This window comes from Aplysia californica, unplaced genomic scaffold (assembly GCF_000002075.1).
Source record: "Aplysia californica isolate F4 #8 unplaced genomic scaffold, AplCal3.0 scaffold00008, whole genome shotgun sequence".
Lineage (NCBI taxonomy): Eukaryota > Metazoa > Mollusca > Gastropoda > Aplysiida > Aplysiidae > Aplysia > Aplysia californica.
The window spans coordinates 238,492-259,781 of record NW_004797278.1 but is presented as its reverse complement, the minus strand read 5'-3'; the positions used below and the strand labels follow the sequence as shown (position 1 = coordinate 259,781).

General features: G+C 39.6%; 2 protein-coding genes across 3 annotated transcripts in view; one reads left to right on the top strand and one right to left on the bottom strand.

Annotated features, from left to right (window-relative positions):
• LOC101861552 (3'-5' RNA helicase YTHDC2) overlaps positions 1-12,097 on the bottom strand; it is a 44,984-nt gene extending 32,887 nt beyond the window's left edge. Inside the window, exons 1-8 of the mRNA XM_005089662.3 lie at positions 11,938-12,097; positions 7,797-7,960; positions 6,695-6,788; positions 5,826-6,016; positions 5,122-5,318; positions 3,959-4,125; positions 3,464-3,566; positions 12-168 (exon numbers count right to left, since the gene is read on the bottom strand). Of these exons, the coding sequence (XP_005089719.1) occupies positions 12-168; positions 3,464-3,566; positions 3,959-4,125; positions 5,122-5,318; positions 5,826-6,016; positions 6,695-6,788; positions 7,797-7,929 (1,042 nt within the window). The 5' untranslated portion in view covers positions 7,930-7,960; positions 11,938-12,097. The remainder of the gene's footprint in view (positions 1-11; positions 169-3,463; positions 3,567-3,958; positions 4,126-5,121; positions 5,319-5,825; positions 6,017-6,694; positions 6,789-7,796; positions 7,961-11,937) is intronic.
• Positions 12,098-12,238: 141 nt separating this feature from the next.
• Positions 12,239-20,698, top strand: LOC101861331 (protein pygopus). 2 transcript variants are annotated; one of them, XM_005089661.3, is made up of 3 exons: positions 12,239-12,404; positions 16,470-16,608; positions 19,801-20,698. In XM_005089661.3, the coding sequence occupies exons 2-3, from the start codon at positions 16,564-16,566 to the stop codon at positions 20,284-20,286; spliced, it is 531 nt and encodes a 176-aa protein (XP_005089718.1). In that variant the 5' UTR covers positions 12,239-12,404; positions 16,470-16,563; the 3' UTR covers positions 20,287-20,698. The 2 variants fall into 2 exon arrangements, with proteins under 2 accessions (XP_005089718.1, XP_035825459.1); XM_035969566.1 differs by lacking the exon at positions 12,239-12,404 and adding an exon at positions 12,450-12,551.
• Positions 20,699-21,290: the final 592 nt, after the last annotated feature.

Sequence of the window (21,290 nt, the reverse complement as noted above, 5' to 3'; positions counted from 1 at the left end):
CTATATCATACCACAAATGATTGGGCAGTTGTCAAAATACTCGGAAAAAAGTTCCATATTCAGTGTGGCACTCATCAAAATGAGACGAAGATTTGGGTGCTTTTCAAGAACCTCTCTCAGACATAGGAGCAGAAAATCCACAAACTTGTCTCTCTCATGAACTTCATCCTGTAAGTAAAAAATTAAGCCATTTAACCATTGTTCTCACACACCAAAATATCAAAATTGACCCTCCAACTTTTAAACTTATTATAAATTCTACTTTCCGAAGAAAACTATTATATCATCAGTATCAAAACAACTCAATATTAAAGCATAAAAAGAATGCAAAACAAATCATTTTCTATGATAAATTAATAAAATAACTCTGCCACCAACTGATGACGGATTGTACGCATTCATCTTCTGTAGTAGCAAGCAGACAGGATAACTCTGCCGTTTGCTAACAAAACGTCTTTTTAAATTTTGATGCCAACTTTTTTTATTCGCTAAATCAAAAGCCCGATCAGTTACCTTACTTGGGTGAAAAAAATCAATGTGAAACTGTGACTAGTTTTTAAATAGATAAGAATTCAAATTTCAGAATCACTCTATTTTTAAATACCGTCGAACCTGCCTTAACGGAAACCTGTCTTAACAGAACCTCCTCGCTCCCCCCTTGATACATTCCTCTTTAATTACCTGTATAAAACGGAAACCTGTCCAATGCAGAAACGGAAAGAAAAATCCGCTCCCTTCCGAGGGTTTCGAGGGTTTCACCTGTCTAAGACGGAAAATGCTTTGCCCGCTCAGCCCTGATTTGACTAGCAAGTTTGGTTCCGTCGGCTGTAAACTTAACGCTATGGCCATGCCGCTGGGCAAGGAAGGGGAGTAGGGGTGCAATTTGGAGGTAAATGTTACCCCATCATGTGAGCCCAGAGCAATGCAGATGGTCAGTGCAGAGATGGTGTGAAATCTCACGACTGCCCATGAGAGTGCTTGAGTAGCGAGCCACTACGAAAACTTTCCTGGGTAGCCAAAAGCCAGAGGTGTGAAACTAGATTGACCAATGCCCGCTGCCCTGATCGTACGGCCAGCGGAGAAAAGAGTTCCTCAAATCGTTGTTACAATGATAGCAGTGAGGGGTGGCATTGGTGGGTGGGACTAAGGGTGGAAGCAAAGAAGATTGCCGTTCCCTGACTGATCTCTCTTTAATTTTTCATCACCATTAGACTTTAACCCGAATTATGGGTGTGTCGAAGACATTTGTCAATACCCAAAGTATTTGAATTATTCGTGCCTGACTAACATGATTTTGAATCTAATTCCATAAGAATGCCAACAGTCATGAGCAAAAGTATACATTCTTTAGATAAGCAAAAAGTGGTGCATCAAATGAGAGAGCATACAACCAAAGATCAGATGGATACAGAGGAAGAGAACCAGTGTCTGTGGTGTAGCAGTTAAGAGCTTTGCTGTCGCATGCAGGAGACCTAGTGTTGATTCCCAAGTGGGGAGAAAGTTGTTATCTAGTATCTCTGTGATGTCGTATCTCTCTCAGCCCAGGTTGGCCCTAACAGACAGGAAGGGGTGTAAAATCCCCTACATTTAAAAAAGCACAAAGATGCAGGGCAAGAAAGGCAGAATAATAACAATAATAAATCTCAGAAGACCAACATCTCAGAGGAGATGTTTTCATCTGCTGGAGCAGTAGGAGAAACATTCATCAAAACCAGTATACAGCCTACAACCATACATAACAATCAAGAGAAAGATGTTTGCTTCTCCCCTGGACACCATAAGTATAAAAGGTAACAGAGGCTGCAAAAGGTAGGCAAAGCACATAATAAGTTAACTCCCTATGATACCATGCCATATTACCAATTACCAGACAAGCAATATTTTCAGTCAACAACAAGATACCATTTTTTTCATTTCACAGCTGAAGTTTAAAGTAACATGGGCTTCTGAGCCACTGAACTTGGCAAGAGCAACAATAATATCCTTCTTCTGAGGAGCTCAATACTAATTATTTCATCTTGCCTTGTTGCCAGGTGAATTCATCATCAATATTTTTCAATTTCTTTTTAATTCTGCACCCAATGACTACTGCGTAATGTACACAGAGTCTGGGTAAACGCCTTTTGACGTGACACCCCCCCCCTCCCACCAAATCGATCAAGATTTTCTAGTACTTGACCTGCGCTTTCTTCCATCAACCTTTTCCTTCTTGGATTGATACGAATTCACTCTTTTTATCTCATTGGAGGAGGACCAAAGCCCACCACATTTTTCAATATATTCTTTGAAAGTTTCATTTTAGTTTCAAATTTTCTATATTCAGTATTCAAATATAAAAAAGTATCTTTGGCCATAAATGATAATGTTGATCACTCTTGTACTACCAGAACTAGTCGTATTATTGACGGCAGTTGTTTGTTTACATCATTTACAATAAAAATCGGGACATACTTGCCCCTGACTTCTGGCTCTGCGGGTGAATGTTTTTTTAACCTTATGAAATGAACTGGAGTAGTGTAGAAAAGTTTGATTTTCTCCTACAAAACTTTAGTCAAGACATTTCTAGACAGCTAAATGATATCAATATAACTTGCCCCGGGAGCGTTTTTCATTGTTGATTTTTTTTTAATTTGGAAGAATATATATTTATTTTACCATAACTTTTTACAGAAGCGTCGTACAAACTCTGTATGGGTTGTAAACTCTTCAGCGTCCAATTGTACTAAAAAATCATGTGATATCTACAGCCACCTACAACGATTAGCGATGGAAAATTCCACTCGAATAAACCGTCCAAAACGTGCTACGCTCTAAATTTGTCAAAAATTGCGTGCTTCACGTTGTGGCAGAACGTGTAACAACCCTTGCAGTTTAACTAAAAATTCTATAATGTTACGCATTTCTCTCCCCAATGAAACTAACATGGAAACAAAGATGACACATAGACCTCTCGTTTCAGGATGGGTTTATGATGCTAGGCCAAGAACTAATAAAGTTATGATTTTTGCAGAAATCGCCACTGGCCGGGCGAGCGTGACACCCCCCTAATACAAGGCCAGCATGTTGTTGTTGTTGTTGTTTTCAAATCCCTTTAGCTGCGAGCATTTCGCTCTTGGCAGCGCAATACTTCCCTCAAGTAACCACATGTCCTTGTCATCAGGTCAGCGCCAGACGCAAGGCCAGCATAAACATTACAAAATTATTGCATTATTTTTTTAAAAAAAATAATTGGAATCCAGTAAGCACTCAGTCTAGCAATATAAGTGTTTTTGCCTCCTATACTTTTCACATGACAAAGCAGCTTGTTGCTCAAAGAGAAGGTAATACTTTTAGTAAAATCTTTTCAAACTTACCCTCTAGACTTCATAACGGGAATGACTCAAGCAATGCTTTTATAGAATCAGAAATAACATTTCTATTCATAAGTCTAACAAAAAGAGCAAAAATTTGCCACTACACTCACCACAACGACATGAGTAACAGTGCCCAGGTTCGACTCAGTGCCAACCAAATTCCTCAGCACTACTCCAGCAGTGCAAAACGTGAGGACCGTCTTTGAAGAAACCCTATCAAAAATGAATTAAAAAACAGCCGCTTTTATAAGAATAAAATATAAGCTAAACATAGATAAAACAAATTAATTTTTTAAATAATTCAAAGCATAATACACCCAGTTTTCTTTAATTACTGCTTCTAATGTATACAAAAAGCAATTTCATTTCAACTTTTTCATCTTTTGTTTAGCATCAAAGACTGAGAAACACTCACCATACCAATAACAAGGCCTCGGCTTTTCTCTTACTTCTTTATGGATAAAGAATACATTAATAATTTATGTGTTCAATGGAAAAATTTTCTTTAAAATATCCAATGCTTCCCTGCTTTCCTACCCTAACCAAAGTAAGCACAAAAGAGGAAGGTTTGCTTTTTGAGGCTTGCAATGTGCTATCATGCTCACTTGCTCTCCAATCTGATCTGGTAGCCTACTGTTCCACCAATCTTCTCCCCTCTCTCGGCAGCCACACGTTCTGCAATGGTCACAGCTGCAATCCTCCTCGGCTGAGTGCAGAGTATACGACATGGTCGCTTCTTCTCATGACAATCATCAAGGATCAGTTGAGGGACCTAAATACAAATGGGCAAAAACAATTGTAACATCACAAACATAACATGAACCTGACCATGCTTTTGCAAACCTCACAAGATTTCTAAAAGCAACACACATCTAGATAGGCTGATAGTAAGTTTTAGGAGAAAGAAAATAATACTGGTCCACAAAAAAAAAAGAGAGAAACTATGAGTTTTCTATGCTGAACACTAAGTTTACATAATAAATGTTATATAACATTGTCATGGAACAAAACCCCTCTGCACAAAGAAGTGAATATTAAAAGATACCCCACAGAAATGTTTCATTGGATTCTTTTCTGACTATGATAAAATATCTTGATGGCCTGTCTAAAAAAGCATTACAATATAAAGATTACAGAGAAATACAATTATTCTTAACCCCTTCGTTGACAAGGGGTAAGTGTTCCTACTATCAGTACTAATTTTCAGCTAAGCTCATTAGCCAGGACAGCAGTCTCATGTCTCAGTGTTATTGGACTCACGGTCAAGATTTAGCCCACTCTTGACATATTCCGGAATCCGGAATTTCGATCACGTCACTTTTCTCATTTTCCTCATTCCCTAAATCCCCCATCTTATAATTTCCAAACACTTTCAAATCGAAGTCAAAAAGTGGAATTTTCCGGCTTTTCAAAGTTATTTTGGTGTTAAAGTTTTGCGGGAGCACATGGTTGTCCGCAAAACTAGATCCACGTTTATCGATTGCCTTCAAGCCTACCAGTAAACTAATACTAGCAAATTTGGTGCCAATATGTGCATTTTTTATTCCCTTATACGAATTCATGCTGTGTTTGTGGCTAAAACTTCTGAGCCAGGTGATTAGTATGATGTACATGTAATGTCATATAGGCAAACAAGAGCAGCAAATTTTGCGAACTCCCGTGATGTCCATGGTACGGCACAATTTTTAACGCAATTTTATTACATATCAGGTACATCATAAGGCAACAAAGGAGTTAACTACATGGTAACCACAACAAGTAATCAAACCTGGGTGGTCTTTCCAGATCCAGTTTCACCTGCTATCAAACACACTTTGTTTGAATTTATAGTTTCTATGATATTTGGTCCCATCTTGAATACAGGAAGTGACTGTCTGAATTTGTTGAGGTCTGATGCTGATCGCTTGGGTGGAACCTGGGCAGGGGAGCCGACCAACCTTCCTTGAGACGACTTGTCTTTAGAACCTGAGCATGTGATGAGAAATAAGAGGAAAATTTTAAAACCATAAAGACAAAGTTTGCAACCATTTGTAAATATCTTCAAAAGGTGATGAACACAAAAAAAGGAAAAAGAAAATTTGAAAACTTGAAACTACTTTTAGCAAGCTCAATTTGGCTGATATTCTGAAAGATAAAATGTTGACTTTGAATGTGCATTTTACCACAAACTCTCTTCAAGATACAGTAACCCTGAAATCTTTATGATCGTGCCCAAATGAAAATACAGTCGAAATCGTCCAACACCACCACCCATTATCAAGGAGAAAACTAGTCTTAGACAAGTGGACAACTTGGACAGTGTCAATATAACGTAGAAAAAACGCTTTGGAGTGAAAGTAAGAAGTGGTCATTTGCACAGGTGATTGTCTTTGACAGGTGACTGTTAGGGCAGGTTCGACTGCACCTCCGTCTGATGGGGTCATGAGGTACACTTTCAGCAAATAACCTATTGTGACTACATTTCCACCTTACCGTCATGTGTACTTGCTCTTTTTTTGACTACAGGAGTGAGGTCATCTCTTTCCCGGTCATTGACAGGAAATCGTTGGAGCAGTTGAGTCACATAGCCAAGTTCATTCCTTGAAAAGCTGAGCAAATCGGGAGTCCATTTGCCTTTAGCTTTATTGTGCTTGGTAACGGTAATGTACCGGTTTTGGCCATTCCTGCAAATAATTTAATTATAGACTTCAATTAGATTACTTTAACTGGAGACTCTCATTATTGAAAGAACGTAACCAATATTAGTCAAACTTTGAAGATACTGATTTATCCAGATGAATGTCTCTAAGGGACAAACTGTACAAGATTCTGTGATTCTTCAATGTCTCTATACCTTGTGGACTTTTGTGCATTTCAGGCTAGAATATGTGAGAGGAGTGAATCTTTCACCAATACAAGTATAACACCTAATGCCTCCATGAAAACAAGGTCAGTAGTATGTAAATATGGTTCTATCTAAAAAAACAAACAACATTCAGCATTAATAGCTGAAGGGCACAAGGAAAAAAGCAAGGGATATAACTTTTATGCATATTGAGAAACATCAATGAAATGCTTGACAACCCACATTTATCCATGGCATAGCTTATTTTCCAAATCTGATATTGGGCGACTTACCAGGTTTTAGCCCTGGACACTTAGATGGGACAGCAGAGGTGCGTAAACACTTTCTAACTCATGTCACAACTCAAATTAACCAAAAACTGACATCTCTTGTTTTTCCCTTGAAAACAGATACACAATATTGAAAAGACCAGAACAGAAGTCAAACAATTGGGAACTATTTAATTTAGTTTACAAAATACAACTTATTTGGCAACGACATCATAAAAGATATTTACCCTCTACTTCGGGTCTTGAGACCCCCTAATTTTTCACAATATCGATGGACATAAGCTCTCTCAGTTGTCGACAAAGATGTAGGGAAAGCCAGTTCTGATGAGTAAAAACAAAAAGAAACCACCATTAAAGCCACTGGGAAATTGGCATTTATTCAATTACTTCATTATGTGCATAACAAGAAATACACAAGGGAGATGAACAGTGATGGGGAGGAGCATGTAGGAAACAGGAGAGTGTGAGATAAAGACTGCTGTTCAATAAGAATCTGATAGATTTTTCTTTTAAAGAGGAGAACTGAAACTGAAAAGGAAGGGGGGAGGGGGGGGGCCACAAGATGAGTAAGAACAAGCAAATTATCCATTCTTAATCAGCTCATATCTTAGATCTGAAATTGCATATTGTCAATTTCAGTCAGATAAAGAAAAAATCATTTTTAAAAAGGTGATATTATGGCCACACATTTGCGTAGTTCCCAAACTGCTGCACTTTTACTGCAATGGATTATAATTAGAATACAAGATTTCTGTTGAAAAAGCTGAAATCATAAATGTATTTCCGTAGATTTGTGGAAAATTGTGAGAAATAGATCTATTGTTTACTTATACCACTGTGGAGTGATGGTGTTTGTGTGAGTTTTGTAAAATATTAACAGTGAAACAAAACATTCTAGCTGGAAAAGTATGGGAGACAAAACGGGAAATGAAGACTATGATGAGAAAATGAAAAGGATCAAGATAAAAGCTAAGCATGTCTTCATGTATTGTTTGGGCAGGCACAAAAACAGATAACATGAGAGCATTCCAAGCAGAAGGTAGGGTAGCAATGCTTAGCGAGACAAACAGTATTTGATATCTTAGGCAAATACAATATAGCATCAGAAAAAAAAGCATCTTGTATAATAAACTAGCCTGTAAATCATCTTACTTTACAAAGAGAAAATAATACAGAACTACAAACTTAACTAATCTCTATGATATTGTAGATATATGCCATTTCTTCATTCCTTGTATAAATACCACAAAGAGCTTGTAGGTGTGTCTAATATTCATCAAACAATATTTCTCTTAACCAGGGAAAATATATTTTTAGCATCACCATTACCTTCTTTGGTAGCATCGAGTCTGAATCGCTCCACAGCCAGATGGATGCCAATTTTAACATCCTCGCCAATGCACACATCTTCAGTCAGAGCAGGCCCTCGTTCAGATCTACTTTTATCTTTACGTGGCATCATGCCTCGTACAAATGCAGCCACAGTTTACATGCTGAAGAAAAAAAGACACATAAAAATATGTATAAATAGAGGTCTTTTTTAACAATGAGAAAGAGTCTGCCAGCAAATATCCCTGCATAAGTTTGTCAGACAGGGATATGCAAACTCCAAGGCAATATATGCCTTCATTGCTCTGAGAACTTTTCTTAGCAAAAGGTCAATGAGTTAGAAATGGAAATAAAAGACAAATGGCAACACTGTTCAACACATGTACTGAACATGAATTTTTTAAAGAGTTCCCTATTCACTAATACAGATAATTTTCAGGCAGTATAATCAGCTTTTACTTGAACAATATTGCTTCTTTTTTTTTTTAGTAAGCTAAAAGCTTTTATTTTAAGTTTACAAAATCCCTTTTGAGAGTTGCTATACTGAAAATAAATGTCTAATTTTTGAAAGAATTAAAAATAAAAATGGCTCCTTATTACATATTGGGCAAAAACGGCGGCATAACAATGAAAATATGCTAGAGTAGGGTGATTTTCTTTCTGTTGGTATCTGCTTATGATACTATTAATTATAACTACTGGGAGAAAAGATACAGAGGAACTCGGATTCAATGAAGTCGTTTGGCTTGACCTTCAATTAAGTTGAATCCCAGCGTTCGTTATAGCAACATGAGGTTTTTGTGTAGAAATTACAGGTACAGAGCAAGTAAGGTATATAAATATATAATGCAATCGACTTTCTCAGTTAAAAGTAGTCTGGTTTTATATGAGAGGCATTTTCATTATTTTGCTGCCTTACCGAAGAAATGCTGGAAAATTGCAGGAAAATACAACTGACCTCTACCAAGCACACATTGTGCAAAAGGGCCGATGCGTTCAAATGCACGCCTGTGTCATCTATTATCAAGAACATACACTGTTTACCGAACATGTTACGCTGCTGTGTAGAGCCTAGTATAGCAGCGTTTGATTCCACAGTCCAGCACGCAATTCATTATGCAGATCTGTGTCAAGACCAGCTTATCATTGTAAATATTGATCAGTGGCCGAGTTTTTAAAAAATATCGTTGACTGGTTTGTATCTGTACTGACTTTCCATGCCCAGCCTGCTTGGGGCCCCTCCCATCAGACACACGCACACACAGCCACATTGTACGTGTGCTGGCCGCCCGTCCGACCCTGTTGCATGCAAAGAAATGTGTGCGTGTTTACAACTCATGTTTTTGTGTGAAAGAAGGACGCTGTTTGGTCGCAAAATATATACACAATAGGCAAAGAGAATAATGGTTCACGATGCAGGTGCTATGAAAGGTTTCCAAGAATAGATAAGGTTCATTGCAGGAGAAAAATTAGCCAAGCCACGTCAGTGGGGGCTGTACACCCTGCAAGCAACTTAATTGGGCCCGAACTTGCCTATTTATGTGTTCCTTGAATCCGAGTTATTTTTGTTGATATCTATGAATTAAAAACAACAGGGAATCTAACACCTTTGATGACTCCAAGTTTTCCTTGAATCTGACTTCGTAGAATCTGAGTCTCGCAGTATAGAGATAAAAATAAAAGGCAGCTTTGAATGGAGTGGGTTCCTGTAAAACAAAATTTAGGCCAAGGCACCCGAGTACCCAAAGGGCTCTCTCTACTCTTACTCTTCAAGTACAATACGGTACCATACTGGGCATGATGGTTGGTACAATATGAGGTACATTGCGTAGAATTTCTCTCCATCATTGTTTTGTGGCAAACCTAGATCTATATTTATACCTCTCATTAATCAAGATTCAACACTTTATATTAGACCTAGTTATTACAGTCAACTACGGATGAATGAGTCATTAAGATTCTAAAACATGAATGTTATGTAGCGAAAAATTCATTTTTTAAGGGTATTGTTTTAGATACTATCATAGCTTTCATTTAAAGGGTAAAATACTAACTGGGACTCAGGATTTTAGATATTGAACACTACAGCCAAGATTACATTTTAAGCCAAGAACATTATATATACCGAGCTTTTACAATATTAGGATTATTAGGCCTACGCATCGTCATGTGGTGCACCGTGCCATTTGGCCATGAGGGGAGGAGAAGTAGACACGGTCAGAGTTGTCATGTATACACACCCACTCACCTTACGATTTCATTAACTCACTGGAGACAGATGAAAATTTCGGGGCACAACCTCTCAAGACTGGCATTTCGGGGCATATTTTGATTTAACTGATTCCGTCCATTCGGCCGCTGACAGCGGCTCTGAGTTTTTCCGCTGCATCCATTCGGCCGCTGTGAGCGGCTCAACGAAATTCGAAACAAAGGTGCACTATTTAATATTGTTCCTACTTTTTAAGTTGTTGAAAGGAAGAAGAACTTGTAAACAAACCTGACCTCAATCTCTGAGCGCCAATATCGATCGAAACTCTGCGAAATTCTTGCAAAAATCGTTGTTTTGTTGTTGCGATGTAGGCTAGATCTAAGGGTAAACAACACGGAGCCTGGTATAATAAAAAGGCTCTTCAAAGAAAGATATTCAACTAAATTTGTTAAATTCTTGCATAAATGTGTGCTAGGGTGATATCGCTACAATGTTGTGTTGATTCCTATGGATTATAAGGACTTGTAGAGCTGAGAAAATGCGGTAAGTCGAAATTTTCGAAGAGCTGTTGCGCAATTTTTTTTTCTCATTCATTTTTGTCAGAAGGAAAATGCAATACAAACAGATTATAGGTCTTTGTTATTGATAGAAACAGATTCTTCTATTTATTCCCATCAGTTTGGTATATATATGACAATACATATTAGAGTAACTTAGAGCTTCACAGTGATGCATTAAATAGATGCACCCCAGGTCTAAAACTGAACAGGGAAGAATAATTCTGTCTAGAGCCTGAAAAAATCATGGACGGAATCAGTTAATAAGCTGTATCTCAAAAACTAATAAAGCTATTACTTTCTCCTTTGGATATGTTTTTATTGAAATGACCAGGTTTCCAACAAAAATAAAAATGAAGTCATTATCTTTATTAGTTTTTGAAATATGCATTGATCTATAGGGCGCTTTTTCAGTAGTTCCCACCCCGCAATTGTTATTCGCGGGTTTTGGCCCCAAGAGTAGGGGGGTTTCAGGGAGGCCCCCCTGACCTCTAAAAATAAAGTGGGGGATATCAGGATCAGAGGGGCATGCCCCCCTGATTTTAACATAATTTGATGTTTTGCAGTTGTTAGGTTTGATATCTTAGCTCATTGCGCATCAAACGTATAGACCTAGATCAAGATTTAGATGTAGGCTAGATCTGGGCTCAAATAAGGGGGGTGGGAACTACCGAAAAAGCACCATCTATAGATCTAGATCTAGATCTAGATCTAGATCTATGTAAATTTCGATAAAATTTTGTCTTGCGCATAAATTTTGGAGAGAGTGGTCGCTCGTTACGGAAGTCCTCCCCCCGAATTAAACACGAGAAAGTAAACAATTACCGTGCCGTGGAGAAAACTGTACTAAAGTTAGCCGATAGATCTAGAAATCTAGTTGTTGCTAGGACAGCCAGTTTTAGTTCTAGATCTAGATCTAATTGTCTAATTTTAGTTTTAGCAAGTGGCTATTCTCCGGCGTCTCGCCGGTCAATAGATCTAGACTAGATTCTAGATCTAGATATATATCTAGATCTAGACATCTTGAATCTATAGTAGGTTAGGGTCCATCCCCCGGCGCTTTTTCGGTAGTTCCCACCCCGCAATTGTTATTCACCGGTTTTGGCCACAGGAGTAGGGGGGTTTCAGGGGGGTTTGCCCCCCTTATGATCTAGATCTAATAAAAATAGGAAGGGGGGTTTCAGGGGGGCATGCCCCCCTGAATTTTACCATAATTTAATGTTTTGCAGTTGTTAGGTTAGATATCTTAGCTCACCGCGAATCAAACGTATAGATCTAGATTTAGATGTAGGTCAGGCTCAAATAAGGGGGGTGGGAACTACCGAAAAAGCACCCATCCCCCGACCTTTTACTTTTAGTTTACTTGTTGACTTACAAATCACTGCAAAGGTTGATCAACATCGATAATCTGACTCTGTTGTACTAGAAAGAATAGCGATGATTCAAAAACAGGAACATGTAATATAATAATTACATGTACTAGATCTAGATCTAGATTAAATCTTCTAGATCTATTCTTCACTGAGTGTTTACAGGCTTAGATTCTACACTTTCTTTTCTCGGAACTCAGAATTCCGAGATTGAGCCGTCGTTTGATGGACAGAATGACTTCCCTTGCGTAGATAAAGGAATCGGAACTTAAAACATGACCGACCGCAAGCCGGAACTAGGAAACAAAATTAGATTTAGTGCACATCAATCAGCCTTCTTACCAACAACAATCGACTCAATAGACATTCACTTCTGGCTCTGACTGACTGTAGTGTGGGGCCTATCAAATTCCTGCATTCATTCACAGAAACTGTTTTACAGTAGGCCCTAGGGTTGGATCTTCTTTTCATCGTATGTACCCACCGTGCCCCATAAAGCTTGCAATTTTTGTTGTCGCGCATTTCAGATTTCAAGAGAAAGAACAGACACAGTAAAAAAGAACAGAACAGTCAGTAACAGTTTCCTTCAGTTAACGACAGTACAGCCAGCAAAATCAAAGTAATAGAATATTCAGTCACACATTTTATAAATTTTAGATCTAGATCTAGATCTAGATCTAGTGTAGTATAGGCTAAGGCTAACAGTAAAAGTTCATTTTAGGTTAGGCCTAGGTGAGTACGCCAGAGTACTAAAACTAAGAGTCAAGACTTGCTACGTAATAAAATGGCCACCTCTATTCTCACCCGGGGTGAGAATAGTGCAGGCGAGTCTTTTGGCTATTCTCACCCGGTGCGCGTTCACCGTTAAAGCCTAGATCTAGGCCAACAAATTTTGCGTTCACCCTAAACCACAGAATTCTACACTGTGATAACAGAAAAATTGTAAAATTCTGTGCCGTGAACAAACGTTCCATTACAACTGTAATTACTGTAGCCTACTAAAAGCGTACAATTTTGTCTGTGGGCAGTGGAGAGAGAAAGAGGAGAGAGGAGTTGCGCGAGAACTTCCGGTCAAAACAAAATGGCGACCCGCGTAGTTCGGCTCGATTCGAAAAGTTAAATAGCCGTAGCATCTTTGTAGACAACCAAATTAATTTACTTTTGTGTTTTAAAAATCATTTTTTAACTTTGTTTTGGTCAATTTGATCGTCCACACCGATAGATAGTATTCAGAAAGAGACAGAGAGAGAGAGAGGGGGGAGGAGTAGATCTTGCGAGAACTTCCGGGCAAAACAAAATGGCGACCCGCGTAGTTCGGCTCGATTCGAACAGTGAAATAGCCATAGCATCTTTGAAGACGATCAAGTTAGCTTACTTTTGTGCTATAATGTAATTTTTTCTTGGCTTTTATCAATTTGATCATACACATCGATAGAAAGTATTCCGAAATGAGGAAAAACACTTAAACAGGTCTTGTTTCAAACCGGGTGAGAATAGCCTACGGTCGCAAGTCTCACCCGGGGTGAGAGGTAGATCGTTTTTCTATTCTCACCCCGGATGAGAATAGCCACTTCCCTACGTAATACAACAACACACATAGATTCTAGATCTAGATCTAGGCCTATGCGATTAAAAGTAGAACAACGCAAACTATTTGGTGCTTTTTCGGTAGTTCCCACCCCCCTTATTTGAGCCTGATCTAGATCTAGATCTATACGTTTGATTTGCGGCAAGCTAAGATATCAAACCTAACAACTGCAAAACATTAACTATACCCTACCTTATTTATATTAGGTCAGGGGGGCTGATACAGCCCACGCAGTCGGCAATGAAACCTAGTGACGTAGCCCATTACGCCAACTGGCGAGGGAAGCCCTGGAAGACGACAAAAATAGATGGCGGTAATACGTCATCTATATAATATATGGGCCAATCACAGAGGTGTGCTCGGTGCTCGCTACAGCTTCATGTGTTTGGCGCATCCCGTGATCTCTTCCCTTTCTATCTCTATGAATTTGTTTTTCGCAACAGGTTTTGTGACGAGGACAACTTTCTTGTCATGCTAAGGACAATTATCCCTTATAAATGTGCTACAAATGCAACCTGTAATTAACGTGTTATTGTTGTTTGGGTCTAATAATGTGCTACGAAAATGCAAGTAATAACGTGTTATTTTTTTGTTGTACACTGAGTCTAATAATTTACGTACACCTAATTGTTGCACTTTTACCCTAAGTGCTTTGTTAAAAATGCTTGGACTGCTTAAGGTTTATTTATTATCATACAGTATCATCATAGTCATAGTCTGATTGACAGTCTCCGGTATAATATAATGAAGTATCAACACTTGTCTAGTCACTTGGGTTAGGACAGTTAGAGTTAAAGGTAGGCTTATGGGTAGGGGTAGGATTGCAGTTTTGTAGGATGTAGGATAGTATAGGTAAGTAGGGTAGTAAAGTAATCATTGGGGCCAAAACTGGATTATTCCATCTGATAGCATCCTAGGTCTGAAGGCTCTCTTGACTAGATTAAATAAAAATTATACAACTCCCCTGCCTGTTTTTCACTAATTACCTTTTCGCCTTCGTTCCTGTGGGGTTATCTAGTTCCACAGTTGTGAGGGGCACACCATTATCATCATAATATATTATCATTTTCCATCTTCTCTTTACTTGATCATCATTGCCAAGTTAGTCAAAACTGAGAAACCCATCCAGCTAACTTTTATTGAACTAGGAAAATTGGGTAAAGCGCTTTTCCTGTAAAAGAAGGCCTCTGATTAGTCACATAAAATAATAATAGGATGACTCTTGTGTGTATCTATGTAATCCCAGTACTAGTACTGCATTGCTGCAAAAAAGTTGACCAACTGGAGTTGTGGGCAATGGAAATAAGAGAATTCTACCACACCAACACGCCACAACTGTTTAGTCATGCTTCTCTTTTCATTGTTGGCAAAACTGTTTTGTCATGGTGCAGTACTAGCCTGAGGGTCAATTCCACAGTAATGTACAGTGTTTGATGTTCAAATTATAGACAATTAATGTTCTTTATTTTTCATGATGCTAAAGGATCACTTTTCTCATGGATTAAAGTAAATAAGGTTCATAGCGGGAGAAAACTGTGAAGCCAAATTAGCGGGGGTTGTTTGCTCTGCAAGTGAGTTCAGTTTGCTTAAAAACTTAACTCTTCAGTGAAGACGAAATATTTTATATTTTTATTGATTTTGATTAATTGAAAGAAAAATCAGGGAATCCTTCTCCTTTTGTTGCGTCGTTAAGCTGTTTATGATAATATTTTGGCTCAACAAGTCATACAGTAAATATTTCCATGGCGAAAAAAACCCAAACTTGTGTATGTTAAAATGTCATCTGTAGCTTTCCATTAGTCTTCAAGTACAGTAGAACATGACTATAGCGGCACCCGCTATAGCGGGACCTTACCAGAATCCCCATTTTTGTTCCTATGTAAACTCAATTACTTATGCTTGGATATAGCAGGGCAAGGAAAGTCCCGAACTCAGATACAGCGGAAGAGATCAAGCGAGCTCTAGCAGGGGAGTGGGGGGCTGTGGGTGGGTTCCAATGAGGCAGTCAGCGGTGCGCGTTGTGATTGGCTCGTCAAGTGATTAGTGAGGTGGGGCAGACGGTAGGCTTGGAAAGAGATTGAGAGACGCGTTACATGATCCGCTCCAAAAGTGATGTAAATCTATATTGTAAAACATGAGTATTGCGCTCACCAGAACCCCCTTTTTATCTATTGAAACTCAATTACCTGTGTTCGGGTTTAACAGGGCAAGGAAAGGCCCGATCTTGGATACAGCAGGAGAGATGGAGCGAGCTCTAGCTGCAGGGAAGCGGGGTGGGGGGCTGAAGGCAGGATCCAAACAGGCAGTCAGCGGTGCAACGTTGTGATTGGCCAGTCCAGTGATGAGTGAGGTGGGGCAAGCGGCAGAGAGAGATGGTGCGGAGAGATGCGTTACGTGAGCCACTCCAAAATTTAAAATGATGCGCCGTAGCCTAGACATTCAGTACCGTATAAGAGCGTATAGGCCATAGTCCAAGGCTAGCCCAAAAAGTAAAAAAAGAGGAGAGAGTGCAGTGTGTGATTCCTGATTCATTGAATTGCGATCGTTGATGCTCATGCATACGCACGCATCGACTTCACTAGTTCTACTGTAGGCCTACCGGTACCGGGTGCGATAACGATAGACAGCTCAAGCAACAAACGGAGGAAAAGATAGCTTCCAACAAAGACTGAAGGAAATGCTTCTCACTCAACTTAAAGGTCGAGATAATCAACGAAATTGACAAGAAAATGAAAACGAATATAAAGCGCTAATTTTATTGATATGGAAGGGATTTAATCGTGTGGATTTTTAGAAATTTTTCAGTAATTTCCCGTTTGTATTCCAAGAGCTGGAACTCGCCTACAGCGGAATTTTTCTCCAGGAACCAAAAGTCCTGCTATATCCGTGTTCTACTGTATTATTGTCATTTCACTTTTTAATGCTATTTTCTTATTTGTTGTGTTTCAGTTCCCTCTCCCTGTGAAGTTTCTTATGCTGGGATTCTTCTTTAAGCATTGTGTGTTTCTTCAAATTTCAAGCCACCTTCACAAAGCAAATTATTATGAGAATTCCACACATGGATGACAAAAAGTCGTCCTCTAGTCAGGTATGGAGATAGAAAATATAGACAAACCATATTATGCGGCCACCCTTGGGATGAGCATGATGTTGGTAGTTCCTTTGTTAAATAGCCCCAACAGCCCAACATCAAGGGAAATGATTCTGCTGTATGAACCGTTTGGGAAAAGTGGCTTTTGTTGGTGATGTATGTGTTGATGTATTTAGAGCTAAGAGTCTTCTCCCCCTCCCTCCACCCCCTTCCTGCCTACCACCCCTCCTTCTCTTTCTCTCAGCCTTGGGTGACATTGGCTGGTAACACCAGATATTTTGCCAGCGGACCAAGGTAGGCATGAGATAGAGATTATCAAGCAGTCAACCAGTGGGTGTCGTGCACCTTGTGTGGTGTGTACTTCTGGCAGGCAGTTTGCTGGGGCAAATTTACCTTAGATTAATAATAAGGACTGTACAAGCCAGACCGTTGGTGGATGGTGGTATGAAGAAGCAAAGGGGGCTCTCGTGGCCCAGAGGTTAAGGTGTTGACCTCTCATTCAAAGGTCCCGGGTTAGAATCTGGGGAGCGACCGAAAAATTTTCTTCTCTAAAATTGTCTCCTTTGATTCACCTCCTTTCCTGCTTTCTAGCAATGTTCTGTCATCTGTTTTCATATCCTCTTTCTCAGTCTGCCCCCTCCCCCTCACCTCCTTTGCCCCCTCTTCTGGGCTCCTGACTCTTTCTGCAGCCTTACTAACTGCTACTCCTTGGCTCCTTCTTACTGCTGTCATTCAGCCACACCCCTGATCTTCTGGTAGGAAAGATCTACACCGAGCCTTCTCGGAGAAGGGCAAAAAATATCGGAGGGCCCGTGTGCAAGTTCGCACGTTAAAGATCCCTTGGTGGTCTAAAATCGATAAGAGTAGGCTTCGTCCGCCGCCTGGGCAAAATTCAAAATTTCCTAGCAACTGAAAAAGTATAATGTGTCCCACGTGCTCATATGAACTTATGCACCGTAAAACGCTTACAAAAAAAACACAAAAAAAGAAGAAGAAGCCAATACTATGTTTATATATAGGCTTTCCTTTTCATACAATGTTGAAACCTGGCGGTTTAATGAAGTTTAATGTACTGGTTGAACTCACTTAAACTACTAAACAAGAGTTTGAATTTTTTATGTGTTTGATTTTACATAAAAATAATCCTTTTAAATCACTCACATTTTTCTTCTCACATCCTGTTTTCTTGATAATCCCAAGAGCAGTACTCACATGTAACAAGTTGCCATGTACAGTCAAACCTTGTTGTAAACCCCCCCCCCCATTGTAACACCAGCCCCGCTTACTCCCAGGTTTTGCCAAGGCCAATGTACAAAAAGGAACGTCTATATAAACATGCTATTTTCGCCTTCACACCACCATCCACCATCTGTCTGAGTTGTATGGTCCTTACTTAACTAATGCAAATTTACCCCTCTATACTGCCAGCGAACTGACTGGCAGAGATACACACTGCACACAGCGCCCAACACCCACTGATTGGTGACTTGATAATCTTTTTCCCACGAGAAAAATATGAAAATAGAGAGAGAGGGGGGGTTCTGGTCCCTGAATACATGAGCATGTACATCATGTATATTACCAAGAAAAAGACACTTTTCAAACATAGATCACACAGCAGAATCATGTTCTTTGTTGTTGGGAAGTCAGGGCTATACAACAGAGGAACCCTGTGTTAACCATCAGCCCGACTGTTCTGCCAACTTCATGCCTGTTACAAGGGTGGCGGTATAACGAGATTGGACAGTATGTGTATTTGTGTTCCATTCTTTATCTAAAATATAAAACTCTCTGTTGTACAACTTTCCAGCTTATTTAGCTTATTTTCTCCACAATTCATGTTCACATGTTGTTGAGTTTCAGTGGGATAATACAATGGAGCCCGCTTAAACCAAACATGGTTAATCTGGAAACAACGGTAAATCAAGAGAAAAGAAAATGCCAGATTTTTTTTCTTCTTTGTTTTTGTAAAAAAACAAAACAAAAAACAACTATTGATTAGCTGAAATTGTAATGCTCCAATTTCTATATTGAACAGAATTTTAATAGATAAGATTTTTGTATGCACAAATACCCGCTCAAAAGCAGGCTCTATACGCTTCACTCACAATCTATACAATTACTCCAGCAGACAAGATCTTTCACTGTCTATGGCCGGGTACCCCATTTACACCTGGGTGAAGTCAGGAAAAATTGTGTAAAGTGCCTTTGCCAAGGACACAACGTCGGGCCTGCAGCTCGAACCTCCGACCCCGCAACCTCACGATTACCAGTCCGGTAGCCTAACCACTAGGCCACGGAGGTTATGGCGTCTTAATTTTTCACTAGCAGCCTTCAAGTTCAAGTACATTTTGTATTGCAAATCACCAAGTTTTATGTGCTTTAAGATAAACAAACAGAAGAAAGACATGAGAACGCATGTGTGTTGGTTGCAGGTCAGAGAGAAGCATCGCCAGTGTACTGTTTGCCTACATTTATCACAAACATCAATGGGCCTACACACTGCTTATAGGCCTAGTCATGCAAGGATAGTAATTTATATACGTCTGTCAAACGATTTTCATTTTCAGTTGGTCATGTCCTATTGTCTCTGCGAAACTAATTCACATAGGCCTCACACATGATCATGTGATGGCACGTGGTATGTTTCATGACGTCACTGGCATTGGGCTTTCTTTTTCACTTTTCTAGTTCTACTCTTTTGTCTTATCTATGTGACTGTTTAGCAGATTAAGTAAGCTGCGTACTGCCTGCAGCTCAAATCGCAGTTACTGAAAGAGATAGATGAGAAAAAAAAACTTTTAAGGAGTGAAATTTGCTGCAAGTATGGCATTCCCAACTCTATGCTGTCGACAATCATTACTATTCGAGCAACCCTATCTAAACCAAAAACCCAGCTAAACCACAGAAAATCTGATGGTCCCACAGATTTTGGTGTAAGCTGACTTCACTTAATTTACTTTTTACTTTCATACAATTGCTGATTTAATTCCTTAGGTTTATTTATGTTTCCATCCAGTTTTAGCCCCAAGGCTTTTGCATGAGCACTTTCTATTTCAACAGGTCTTTTGGGTTTTTTTTTTTTTTCAGGAATTCAAATTCAAGGATAAGATGGTGCCTGCTTTTGCCGTATTAAATTTTGTCCATTCATGTGTGTTATGTTTTGTTGGGTTTTTTTATTTTTCACAGCAAAAGAACACTCTAGCTGAGCTTCTCCCTGGGCCTTCCCCTCCCCCTGTGTCAACGAGTGCTTCCAATATTGTTGCCCAGAACCCCTTTGACGATGTCCTCCCCTCCAGCAACAGCATGCAGCCCAAGCCCCAGCAGCAGCTTCCTCCTCCTCACTCACAGCCTCAGCCAGGATCTCTTCCACCTGGACCTGGCCCGGGACCCTCTCCTCACGGCAAGATCTATCCACCTAACCAGCCAATGGTGTTCAACCCATCCAATCCAAGCGCCCCTCCTATTTACCCGTGTGGCGTTTGCCACAAAGAAGTTCATGAGAACGACCAGGCTGTTCTGTGTGAGAGTGGATGCAACTTTTGGTTCCACAGAATGTGCGCAGGATTGTCTCATGACGCCTTCTCTATGCTCAAGGCTGAAGTCTATGCTGAGTGGGTGTGTGACCGGTGCCTGAACACTAAAGAAATACCTCTAGTGAAATTGAAGCCATAATGGAGAATGTATGCAAAGAGAAAATCTCACTATGCAATCAAAGACATGTCTAATTCTGTGACCTTGTGCATAAACCTGATATCTCAAGTGTCAATCTTTGACATAGCCACTTAATAAAAACTTTTTGATTTGATGTTATCCTTCAGGAAACAATGGAAGCTTTCGCCTCAAATTTGTTTTGTGGTGAAAGATGTTGACATCAATTTCTTTCTGTTTGAAGGCATTCTAAGTTTTATCTTGTATGGATTATCAGGTTTAAACATTTGGTCACAGAAGTTGCATAAAATAAGGGACTTATCTCTTTTAGTTCTTTTGAAAGACCAGTATAATATGAAAATATGAGTGTTATAAATATATATGTGATACGATTTGAAAGTCACAAAAACATAAAAAAGGAAGGCACATCTTTTAATTTTTTGTTTCTGTTCTTTATACTTAAAGCTAGAGGGATTATAATGTAGCTGCTATTACGGAAAGCGGGGTATTTTTGAGTATGGTGTCTCTTCCTTAGAATATACAGTACAGTGGAATCCGGTTATAACGAGAGGGAGGGGACCGGTGCCAAATGTCTGTTATAGCAGGATTCTCGTTATTCGGGACCCAGTAATAAATTCAAGGGAAGTAGTAAAGTAGGCCTAACTTATGAGTCTTTTCAGTTTATTTCTTTTTGTAATCTCCCCTGATGATGATTTGATCAACATGACCTTAAGTCTTGCCTGATCAAAAGTCAAATCAGGTTTCTATCTCTAGCGCTAGCGATGTTGACAGCTCGGCGTAGGCGATCAGAAAGAAAGTTCTCTAGGCTAACTCGCCCACTGTGTTGTCCCCCACCACACCCTGTGGTGCGTTCCGTCTGCTTGTGCACAATGGGAACATACCACACCCCTCCCACGTCACACATTCGCTCCGTCCATCACAGTACAACACTATGCCCTCTTCATCCCCGCATCGGAGAAGTGAGAGGCATGGTAAGCCTAGATAATCTAGACTTGGTTGGCCTATCA